This window comes from Oculina patagonica, chromosome 9, assembly GCF_052425735.1.
Source record: "Oculina patagonica isolate OP01 chromosome 9, crgOcupat, whole genome shotgun sequence".
NCBI classification, from domain to species: domain Eukaryota; kingdom Metazoa; phylum Cnidaria; class Anthozoa; order Scleractinia; family Oculinidae; genus Oculina; species Oculina patagonica.
The window spans coordinates 22,814,538-22,825,662 of NC_135766.1; the positions used below are offsets into that span (position 1 = coordinate 22,814,538).

Consider the following 11,125-nt stretch of genomic DNA (forward strand, 5'->3'; position numbering starts at 1 on the left):
CGCGAAAAACGGCCTGCACGATGACCTGCGACACGCCTTCGCACGCAGCGTCTCCTCCGCGTGCGAGGCGAGTGTTGCGTGCGTGCGCACACGTGCTCGCTCACTCCACCTATGAGCAGACTGGGGGATTACTAAAATCCAGCTTATTCGTAAAAACGTTAATGCTGTGCCTTACTGCAAAGGTCAAATGTCAAACTGCTTTACAGTTAGAAACGGGCGTATCAAAGCAGTTAAAAGTAGTGTTAACGTTAATTCAACCACCACCCTTAGCTAACACAGCTAGGGAAAGGGGGGGGGGGGGGGTTAAAGGGCGTACAATTTGAGGGCCTAAAAATGCAAGATTATAGTGGTCACGCATTCAGCTCAAAGCTAGTTTACAGGTATGCCTTTCAAATAGAGGAAGCAAATATCCAAATAAACTTAACATGTTGATTCAATGGAGAGGAGACGAAGTGGAAAGGAGGCAAAAGAGTTGAAGTTGGGACTTCCGAAAACAATTCACGATTTCGCAAGTCGCAGGGTGGACTTAAAGGGACTGTGTCACGGATTTTAACCAAATTTAGGCATCGAAAATGAGCATCAAATTCGGTGAAATATAAAAGTAACCACTTAAAACAGTGAAGGAACATTTCAATAACACAGCAAATACAAAAGAAGGTACGGATGGCCAAAAGTGACGAAGATTGAAACGGACTGCAATATGGGTTTTTGAAATATTGTTGGGCTGAACAGTTTTCAAAGTTAGTCTCGTTTGCTTGTAACTTCAAATTATAACGTCCGGGAGACACATTTGGTTGCAATGGCGATACAGTTTTGTCATTTGGATGCATAGGAGTAATTTCTTTGCAAACATTAAGTTTCATAGCAAGTATAATTTGTCAAAACGTAAAAAAATTAACTTCCCCAGACGTGACACAGTCCCTTTAATCCGGGACATTTATGTTAATCAATCAGCGTCCTTAACTACTCCGCCATACTGCCTTCTGACCAGGAGGAGTGGGGGAGGAGCTGAGGGGGGGGGCGAATGGGGGGGGGGCCGCGGGACCACACACACCCAACCACACCATGCAGCTGGGCCCCAACAGACCGAACCAACCCCCCACCAGACGCCAGACACACACCGCAGTGCAGGAACACGCACACGGCGCGAACCCACAGACCAAACCCTGACAACCCACCCAGACAACGCAACGCCCACAGGGCACAACCAAAGCAAGGGAGGCCCCCCGGGGGGAGAGGGGAAGGGGGAGTTAGATCATATCATACCTCGTTTTCCTCTCGTGCACTTTCTTCCTCCATAATATTCAAAGCTTCTTGAATCATGTTATTCAGTATACTTAGAGACTTCGCTGCCTGGATGAATGAATGCTGCAACAGAAAAACATCATTTAGAGTACTACACCTTTTGCATTAGAGCAACATAAGAGCGAAGAGGATAAGGTGAGGGGTAGGACTGTTGACATCATTCTCCAAGAAGCTTTTGCACCCACTTTCAGTGTTACATGCATAGCATATCTTTCGACATCCATCTTTCGATTGCGTCTTTTCACATAGTCTTTTGTTGCTGTTGAAATGAGCCAAGCAACACCGGTATGCATCAGTTTTGGTTGGCTCATGATCGAAATGAGCCAATAAGCCTTCAGAAGACCTTCTGAACTTGTGGGCTTTTTTGCATGGTCATTGGCGGATTTCGGTCCGTCTTGTTTGTTTATCATATTTTTCCTCTTTTCCGTTTTCTACGTTATCTCAGATGGATGTCGATAGAATTCCTCTATGCACGTAACACTGAAAGCGGGTGTAAGTCAATTTTTTCAATCGGGTTCCATCGCTTAAATGTACCATGTATGATTAGAATTTCAAATGTTCGACTGCTCCATGTACTGTGACTCCACCCAATTTAAAATACTTGCAGTATCATTTTCTCCAGAATAGCCACTATTACAAAGCCCATAACGTTGTGTCAAAATTGAATTTCCCCATGATAATAATTTGCCAAAACATTTGGTGAGTTTGACTGTCTTTTGATAGTCATTATATTCAGCTTTGTTCAACTTCAGGATTAAAAAGAACTTGTCTGGACGGAGACACAGAAGATCACCGACCAACCGAGAAGGGGCAGAGGCCACCGAAAGGAAAAAAGACGGAGGAATCATCTAACAGGAAAAAAAAGTATGTCAACATTAAACAAGTCTTTGTGGAAGGAGGAAAATTGGAGAACCCAGAGAAAATAACTCTCAAAAAAAGAACAAGAACCAACAACAAACTCAACCCACATATGATGCTGGGTCGGAAATCGAGCCTGGGTCACAACTGGTTCAATCTAGAATGTGCAAGCTTTAACATCTCCACCATCCCTGGTGGAGGGGTTCATTGGGAGGGTGGGAGCCAGGAGAATTTTTCATGGGGGAGGGGAAGGCAGGAAAAGAGAAGGTGGGAAGCGGGACCTTTGTAAGAAGTACGGGAAACAAGAGGTTCAGACCCCTGAACTTTCCCCCAGGCAAGCTTTCTCACCGCTCCCCAGCACACAGCAGGGCTGTCTTACGAGTTAACTTACCTGTAATAGCTGTGTTGCAGTAGCTCTTTCCTCTGGATTTTTAACAAGACATTTACTAACAAAGTCTAAGAATTCCTTACTCCATCTGTCAGGATCTTTAAATGTGGGAGGAGGTTTAGTTGGAATCATAAATATCGCCTGTAAACGAAATAGTAATGAGTTGGATTTAGATAATTATTAACCTTATTGTTACATGGCTTAAATATAATGTATGTGAAAGAGCAAAATTGTCCAAAGTAAAGGAAATTAATGGGATTTGTGAGCTAAAAGTGCAACTGCCTAATGGATAGTACACTGGACTCCGGAATTTGGTTGTCTGGAAACTGTTACCAATCTGTTTGGGAGGAAAATCTTGAAACTTAAAAAAGAACTAGTTGAAATGACAAAAGTATGCCTAGACTGCAGCCCTGCTGTTCTTGAAAACTTATGCCATTATTATTTCTCCCCATTTTCTTCCTTCTTTTTTCCCCCCTTTTTGCCCCTGGGGGGCAGTTTCTCTGACTTTGCTCTAAAATATTATCTGCCAGGACAAACGAGAAAATAGAGAGTGAGTAATGGGGGTGCTGGCGCTAATTGTAGCTTGTGGCTCATACATCACACTCATTCACCATTTTCACATTCCTCCTGACAGATTTTAGAGCAAATCTAAGACTGCTAACTGTCTCAATTATGTCAGGAAGAGAAGTCGTTGTTGTTTTTGAATTTAACAACTTACACCAACTTTCCCCTTTACCTTAATTAGGACAAGGATCATTTAGAAATTTGGGTCAAAACAATAAACACAAGTGTGGCCTAAATTGGTTAGTTTTACTTTTAATTAATGCTCCAAATGAAATTTATATTGTGTTGATGCAACTCTAAATTGTCAGATCTAACATCAAAGGAAATATGTAAATATATGTAAAAAATATGTAGAACGCTGTTTTCTCCAACCCTCAGTTTCTTGAAACTCCCAATATTTCGAGCCAATTTTCATTTCCCTTGGATAGTCCTTTTCTGAGTGTACTTCTACCCCGATTTTTTGAACCTCCCAATTTTGCAAAGCAATGTTTGTATCCCCTGGAGATTCAAGAATATATGGGACTCACAGGGGTGCAAAAAACAGTCGGTTTCAGACTTTGGCCCCCTAAATTTTTTCCCCGCCAAATTCCCTTTGTGGGACTTTTTTTGAATTTTTTTTTTTTTTTTTATTTTTTTGGCAAAGAAAAAAAAAAATTTTTCCCCCTTTTTTTTTTTTTCCCCCAAATTTTTTTATTAGAAAAATAAACTTAAAAAAAAAAAAAAAAAAAAATCCCCCGACTCAATGTTTATCAATCAGTTATGAGAATTCATTTGTTGAGCGGAGTAGTAAAATTCATTCTGACCCTCATGGGGTGTATGTCAGCATAAGGTGGCTTCCCTTCAGCCATTTCTATTGCTGTTATTCCTAATGACCAGATGTCTGCCAAGCAGTCGTAACCTATTTCCTGAAAATAAAATTGAATGGTAAGATAAACTGACGTGGCACAATAAATACGTAGGCTGTTCACAGCCTTTTTTGTAGAAAGAGCCTGGTCACTAATTGGGGGTTTCAAAAGTACTTTTTGTTGAAGTCGTGCCCCAGGATAGGCGTAATTTCTGGTGAGTTTTGGCTGATGAAGTTTCTTTCAAACCCCTCCAAATCTGATTAAATAATTAACAGAATGTGAAAGTGAGTAAGCATACAACATTTGTAAGCTAAAGACAAACCTTGCATGTTACAAATGAATGATCTAAGACAAACCAATGTATTAATTACTCCACATTTTGTGATTACGTGTAAACAACTTTAGGGAAATAGGTCATTTAAAATAAATTCTGACCTGTATTACTTCGGGAGCCATCCAAAATGGAGTCCCTATAACGGTATTTCTTTTTGCCATTGTATCCTACAAAAACAAAATATAACGTACATTATCATGGCAATTAAAAGAAGTGCAAGCAAAAGTTTAATTTGTGGGTCCTCTGACAATCCCAGGACGAAACCAGTTGAGACAAATGCATTTTGCAGATTCAATATCAAGAGAATGTCTTGCCTGGCAAGCTTGTTAAAAACATTTTAGTCCCCCTCTCCCCCACTTAATGTTGTTTTATGGGGTTTGCAATTCACCAGGCTTTGTTTCCATAAAACGACAGCATTGACAACATTGAAATAGGGGAGGGGGAATTGACAAAAATGAGCTTAAGTAGTACCAAAATTGGTGAAAATTAGCAAAGTGTCTCAAGCGTTTTGCCCGGGATTTGTAGGTAACATGCACCACCCCTCAAATGCCATAGGATTTTGATCGTGATTTCAGTATTTTGTCAATTCTTATTAAACTCACTGTTAGTTGACCAGCAACTCCAAAGTCTGCAAGCTTTGCATGACCTTCAGCATTTAACAAGATATTCCCAGCCTTGATATCTCTGAAATTACAATGCAAGGTTGTAAGCATGTGAAATATCAATCAGATGTTTAATCATTACATTGTGGTTGATTTTAAGTTGGCCATCTAAATTATCTAGTACATAAATTATTAGGATTTTGGTATTAATTTTAACATTTAAAATTAAAATTAATTTTTTTTACCTTGGGGAAACAAAATACCCATACTTTGACTGGGTGGATAAATATTGTTCATATAGGGACTTTGTTTTAAGTAATGGTTAGGTAATCGGTTAAATACAAGTGCAATTAAGATTTTTATGCAACAGATGTTTAAAAATCCACTAAAAAGTGCACAACCGTTTACTAGTAAATATCACTGGCAGCGTAAATAATTATTCTTAATTGCTTGACTTTCATACAGATACTCATTTATTGAGTGACTTAGAAAATTACAAATATACCCACATAAATTTGCATTGTAGTTCCAATTAAAGATAAATTAAAATTGCCAGCTCTCAGCCAATCAAAGCTTTTTTATCAGCCATGTAATAAAAGAGGTTTGTCACTCCACTGTAATACAGTGTAGATTGAAATAATTACTAAAGAATAACAATTACTTGAACCAACCTGTGTATTTTTCTCCTCAAATGAAGATATTCAAGTCCCTTGAGGGTGTATTTCAATATGCATGCTATCTCTTCCTCTGTAAGCTAATATTGCAGAAGATAAACATTAATTATTTACCGTAATTTAATTTGCAGAACCAATTTTTTTTAAAAAAAGTACATTATTTATTACCGTAATGATTCAATTTAGCACGCTCCTTCCAATAAGCGCCCCCTTCCGAATAAGCGCCCCCCTTCGAGTACATTGTTTTTGTCAATAAGCGCCCCTATTCTATTAAGCGCCCCCACTGTTATAAGGTTTTCTTATTGTTTGTTATCGCAGATAAACTCAGGAACATTCACCGTACCGTGCATGAATATATTCACTGCTAAAATGAGCAATTCTTTTAAAAGTAACTGACTTTTAACAATTTGTTACTGTAAGTTACAGTTTCTGTTATTGTTAGTTATTTTAATATTTATTTAAGTTTTGTTTTGAACATTTGGTTTTTTTTTTCCAAAAATTAAATAAGCACCCTGTCCCGAATAAGCGCCCTGTCTCGAATAAGCACCCTCCCTTGAGATGCCAAAAGGAAAATAAGTGCCCCGGGTGCTAAATCAAATCATTACGGTATATGCATGCAGAGCTGTTGGGATGCAAAGAAAATGAAATGAACAGTTGGACAGCAAGAACTACTTTGTCAGGACGACAGTTGATCACTAGACAGAAAAAAGAGAACTTCAAACAGGCAAAACACTGGTTTATACTCTAGGAATATGATCACTGTGCAATAGTATTTTGTTGAACTTGAAATTGATAGGTCCTTTCCCATCCCCACCCAAAAAGCATATTTTTTGCCCCTCTTCCCCCCCCCCATCCCTCCAAAAAACAATCATTTTGTTTGGTCGTCTTGTAATTGCATACCTAAGAAATTACCAGTGAAAGAAAGTTCATGTCTCTCTCAAAAACAACAATCACGGATCAATTGCACATAAACTTGTCAATTTGTTGCGAGCAATAGGACAGTCTTGATCTCACGTCGAGTCTGAACATTTACATGACTTCCAGTCACCTTCTTTCAGTTTTGTGTTTGTATCTTAACACAACTTCCCCTATTTATCTACATGAGCCTCCGAACGGAAAGATGCAAGTGCAGGCTTAAATTGCAGCACCAAAGAACTCACAGAGATTTAATTAAGTTGTATCAAATGTATACACTTACAGTTTTATTTCTTATTTTCATCAAGTCTGAGACAGACCCTGCCCCACAAAACTCCATGACAATCTGATGACAGAAAGGAAAAATATACAAGTCAGTACATGAAACTACTACTTACGCCAACAATGTACCAACAGGAATCATGGTTCAATTTTCTCCTTACATTAGAACCAATAATAATAACAGTACCACATGAAAGTACTGCTCAATAGCTTTCATCTGAATGGTCACACTAGGGTTTCATCCGCACAATTAAAAAAGTATGGCATAATAAACAGTACCGCATGAATGTACTGCTCAATAGCTTTCATTTGAATGGTCACACACTTAGCTTTCATCCACAGACTTAAAAGCATAATATATAGTACCACTGCAAGTACAGTTACAGTAGTGTACTGCTCAAAAGTTTTTAGTTTTCTAGAATAAATTGTTGCACACCAGTATACAGTACCACACAATAATTTTATAAACACCCACACTAAAAAAGTTGGAACCACCTTGATAATAATAATAACATTGTTTTTGTCTAATGGCATGAAGGGTTAATTTGTTTCATTATATGTCTACAATGGTACGCGCGCTCTGATTGGCTGCTGAGCGGGCATTATTTTCTTGTAATGACCGGGCATTATCACCATTATGAAACTTTTTCTCGGCTCGACGGTTTTTTGAGTTGTGAGTAAAAGCTACTAGCGAGGGGGCAAAAAACAACAAAAAAAGCCGACAAAATATAACTATCTTTTCAATAACTAAAAGAAAAATATAAGCATACCGGTACTTCTTTAGTATGAGCGACGAAGAGAGCCACAGAGAGCGAGTTTTACCTCCAGTATTTTTTCCCTTGATTATACTCTTTTTTTGAATAGTGCTTAAAGGCCATATAATAAATAACTTATTAACCTCGTCCGTTCGGTCATTACAGGGGAATCTCAGACCTCGACCTTGATGTATTGACCTCGCTGTCGCTCGGTCAATACATCACGGCCTCGGTCTGAGATTCCCCTGTAATGACCTCACTCTCGGTTAATAAGTAGTATATAATTTATCATTGATGATGCAATGAAAATGCTCAAAGTTACTGACAAGGGTGCTGATCCCGGCAGATAAAAGAGTACATGTCGACAGAACAGATAATTGATATGTACAATCAATAACATAAAGAAACAAACAAGAGCAGGAAGTTAATTATACAGTACCCAAAGATCAGTGTTCTTGAAATAGCTTCCATAATACTTCACAACATACGGACTGCAAAATACCACAGAAAAATGGTTACTGTTGCGGTTCTACCTTAAGGCGGCAAAAAACGAGATACAAAACCCTCAACTTGTCACGCAACATTGTTGCATTCCCAGTTGAACGAGTTGTTGCCCGTATTTCTACTGCGCGCTCAACTTGTCTCGCAACAAATTTCGGTGTTGCAAGTTAAAAAAAATTGTTGCAAAAAGTAGAACTTGGTTCTACTTTGTGCACATGTTGCTGCAGCTTGCAACACTGAAATTTGTTGCGAGACAAGTTGAGCGCACAGTAGAAATACAGGCAACAATTTGTTCAACTGGCAATGCAACAATGTTGCCCGACTAGTTGAGGGTTTTTGTATCTCGTATTTTGTGGCCTTTAGTAAGCGGTATCTAGCTAGGAAAGTAGAAAAAAAATATAAAGCGATGACCTCATTAAATGTGCAGTCAGTTCAAGCCAAACGGTAGATACATATAGGAGTAAAGCCTGTTCTAATCCTAGATGTCAAAGAGGAGAATGTGGTTGATATGTTAAATAAATGCACTGTTTTGACCCTCCCATTAAAAGTAAGGGGTGATTATTTGAGGGGAGGGAATCAATCAAGGGTGATTATTATTTTATTTCATTGGAAGCTGGCCCTTTTTCTTTATCATCACCATCATCATCATCATCATTTATTTAATCATAAAATAATCACTGTCGATACAACTTGCTGATGTAAGCTGTATATGGGCTTTCTAAGTTTTTTTTTTGTCAATTGAATTTTAATCATTGTAAATTCAAAAACCCTTGGCATCAGATCAATGTAACAGCATTATGATGGCTAGTACTAAAAGCCGGAATGCCGGAAGGCCGGAATACCGCCGGAACACTAAAACCCAGAACGCCGGAAAACTTAAAACCCGGAACGGGTAAAACATATTGGTTACCTTTACTATTCACTCCAGTTAGCTCTTTATATTTGTAAGGGTAACACAATATATTTTAATATGCATTCCGGGTTTTAGTATTCCGCGTTCTGTATTTATTCTAGCGTTCCAGCATTAGAATAATAAGAAGAAAAAGAACATTCTGGCGTTCCAGTGTTCCAGCATTCTGGCCTTTAGTACTAGCCGCATATGACCCTCCAGGATAGGGTAGTAACATCCCAGGGGGGTACTCCGGCTTGTAAATGACGGGGATGATTGAAGGATTTTTTTGGGTTTGAAATTATCGATTCCTGAATTTTTTGGGGTTGGAAAATTTGGCAAGTATTTTTTTGGGTGACTTGATTCATAAAGGGGATTTTTTTTAGGTATTAAGAACGAACTTAAGTGCCTTGGCATATTTATAGTATGATGAATAATCAAACTCAAGCGTTTTTGCCCCTCCTGGCAATTTAGGGGTAATTTGACAAGGGATGGATTTTTTTCAGGGTTATTTTTGGTCCAGGGATTTTTTTGGGTAATGTCGGAAGACTTAGGGATTTTTTAGGGTCCTGAGTTTTGCCTCCATTCGATCATCCCCGTCATTTACAAGCCGGAGTACCCCCCCTGGTAATCTGCAACTGGTTAAGCATTTTATAAGTATCCATAACGATTTCCATTTTTAACCTGATAGGGGTGGTCAAAGAAAGGGCAGGAAGCTCTAGGAGGGAGGGGGCAATAACTTTTCAAATATGTTTACCAAAGGAGGACAATTATCCAGAGAGGGCAGGGAACATTCAAGGGACTGCTACATGTATTTATCATGGGAAATATTATTATGATAAATACTGGTGGTATATGTTGTGGTTTAAATTTACCTTTGGTTTAAAATTTTTAAAACCAGTTTGATTTAAATTCATAGCTTTATATTCATTATTGTAATCTGAAACATAGGAAAATAAAAATCAAACTGGTTTGAAAATTTTTTAACCAAAGATAAATTTGAATCACGGCATAGAAATAAAAAAAATATGTTCTTACCTATCACACTGCTGCATCATACTTATTTCCTTAATTATTTCCTGCAAGTCTGTATCAACCGGCACTTGTTTAATGGCAACAACTTGGCCTGTTTCTTTGTGCATTGCCTTGAACACAGAGCCATATGAACTAACACAAGAAAAACAAAAACAAAAATTAATACGACAGCAATTTTTAGCATGGCCAAATAAAAAGCTGCTGAAAGACTGCTAATAGACCAATAAACCGGTGAACTCGAAGTAAAAAATGATGCAAATTGCAATTAAGTGTTATTAAAACTACGTTGCAGGGAATCATTCAGAATGTAAGCTATAGTAATTCTAAGCTGACTTCCATATGTACGAAGTACATGCAGCCCCACAAAGAGTTTGTTAACAATGCATTTAACATCACAGGAAAAAAACCCGTAATTATTGAATAAGGACGTTGTTTGGAAGTAATAAAACGAAGAAAATAATAGAATTAACCCCGATAAAGGAAGCAATGGAAACACGGCTATTAAAAATATTGAACATTCATGTTGTCTAAACGCCATTTACAGCCACGAATAAAGCCAATAAATTGTAAAAAGCTAGTAAGCATACCCTTCTCCAAGTTTTTCAAGGACATCAAATACTTCTTCTGGGGGTCTTGTCAAGCTTTCTTCGCTTAGTTTTCGCAGCTCACTCCTTGAAGGGAAGGAAAATCAGCGTAAGTTTCCGCTAGAGGGAGGTTATATATTTTTTTAGATGCTCAAATATTCCGACATCGCTTCGAAGTGAATAAAAAAATTCAAAAAAGCAATCGAGAGAACAAACCCTTTCGCAGACATCTTGAAGCTCAACTATTAGGAGATCAGCTCATGGTCATTAAGAAAGAAATCAAGCCGTCATGGATTCCACAAAACTAATCGCCAACTTCACTAAACGACTGTTTCGGTTCTTCTTCGATTTTGCAAGGCGACTATCGGAAGGCATGACTTTTGTGAGCCTGCAGTTGGTCAGGAGGAAAACAATCATAAATCAACCCTCCCCTCCCATAAAACATAAAATGGATCAAGGAAAAGCTTGTATTCACTATACAACGAAAGAATAAAACGAACCTACTGCTGAATTACTTATATTCTGAAAAATTAGATTAATATTACTACATGTAATTAAGAAAAAAAAAACGCTGGCAAATTCTAAATAAATCAA

At 38.1% G+C, this 11,125-nt stretch overlaps 1 protein-coding gene across 1 annotated transcript in view; it reads right to left on the reverse strand.

Annotated features, from left to right (window-relative positions):
• The window catches only part of LOC144666131 (serine/threonine-protein kinase 3-like), a 16,330-nt gene extending 5,406 nt beyond the window's left edge, over nt 1-10,924 (reverse strand). Inside the window, exons 1-11 of the mRNA XM_078527490.1 lie at nt 10,748-10,924; nt 10,535-10,618; nt 9,951-10,079; nt 7,962-8,013; nt 6,769-6,831; nt 5,568-5,650; nt 4,897-4,978; nt 4,396-4,461; nt 3,919-4,020; nt 2,555-2,692; nt 1,267-1,368 (exon numbers count right to left, since the gene is read on the reverse strand). Coding sequence (XP_078383616.1) covers nt 1,267-1,368; nt 2,555-2,692; nt 3,919-4,020; nt 4,396-4,461; nt 4,897-4,978; nt 5,568-5,650; nt 6,769-6,831; nt 7,962-8,013; nt 9,951-10,079; nt 10,535-10,618; nt 10,748-10,761 — 915 coding nt within the window. The 5' untranslated portion in view covers nt 10,762-10,924. The remainder of the gene's footprint in view (nt 1-1,266; nt 1,369-2,554; nt 2,693-3,918; nt 4,021-4,395; nt 4,462-4,896; nt 4,979-5,567; nt 5,651-6,768; nt 6,832-7,961; nt 8,014-9,950; nt 10,080-10,534; nt 10,619-10,747) is intronic.
• Between the last annotated feature and the right edge of the window lie 201 nt (nt 10,925-11,125).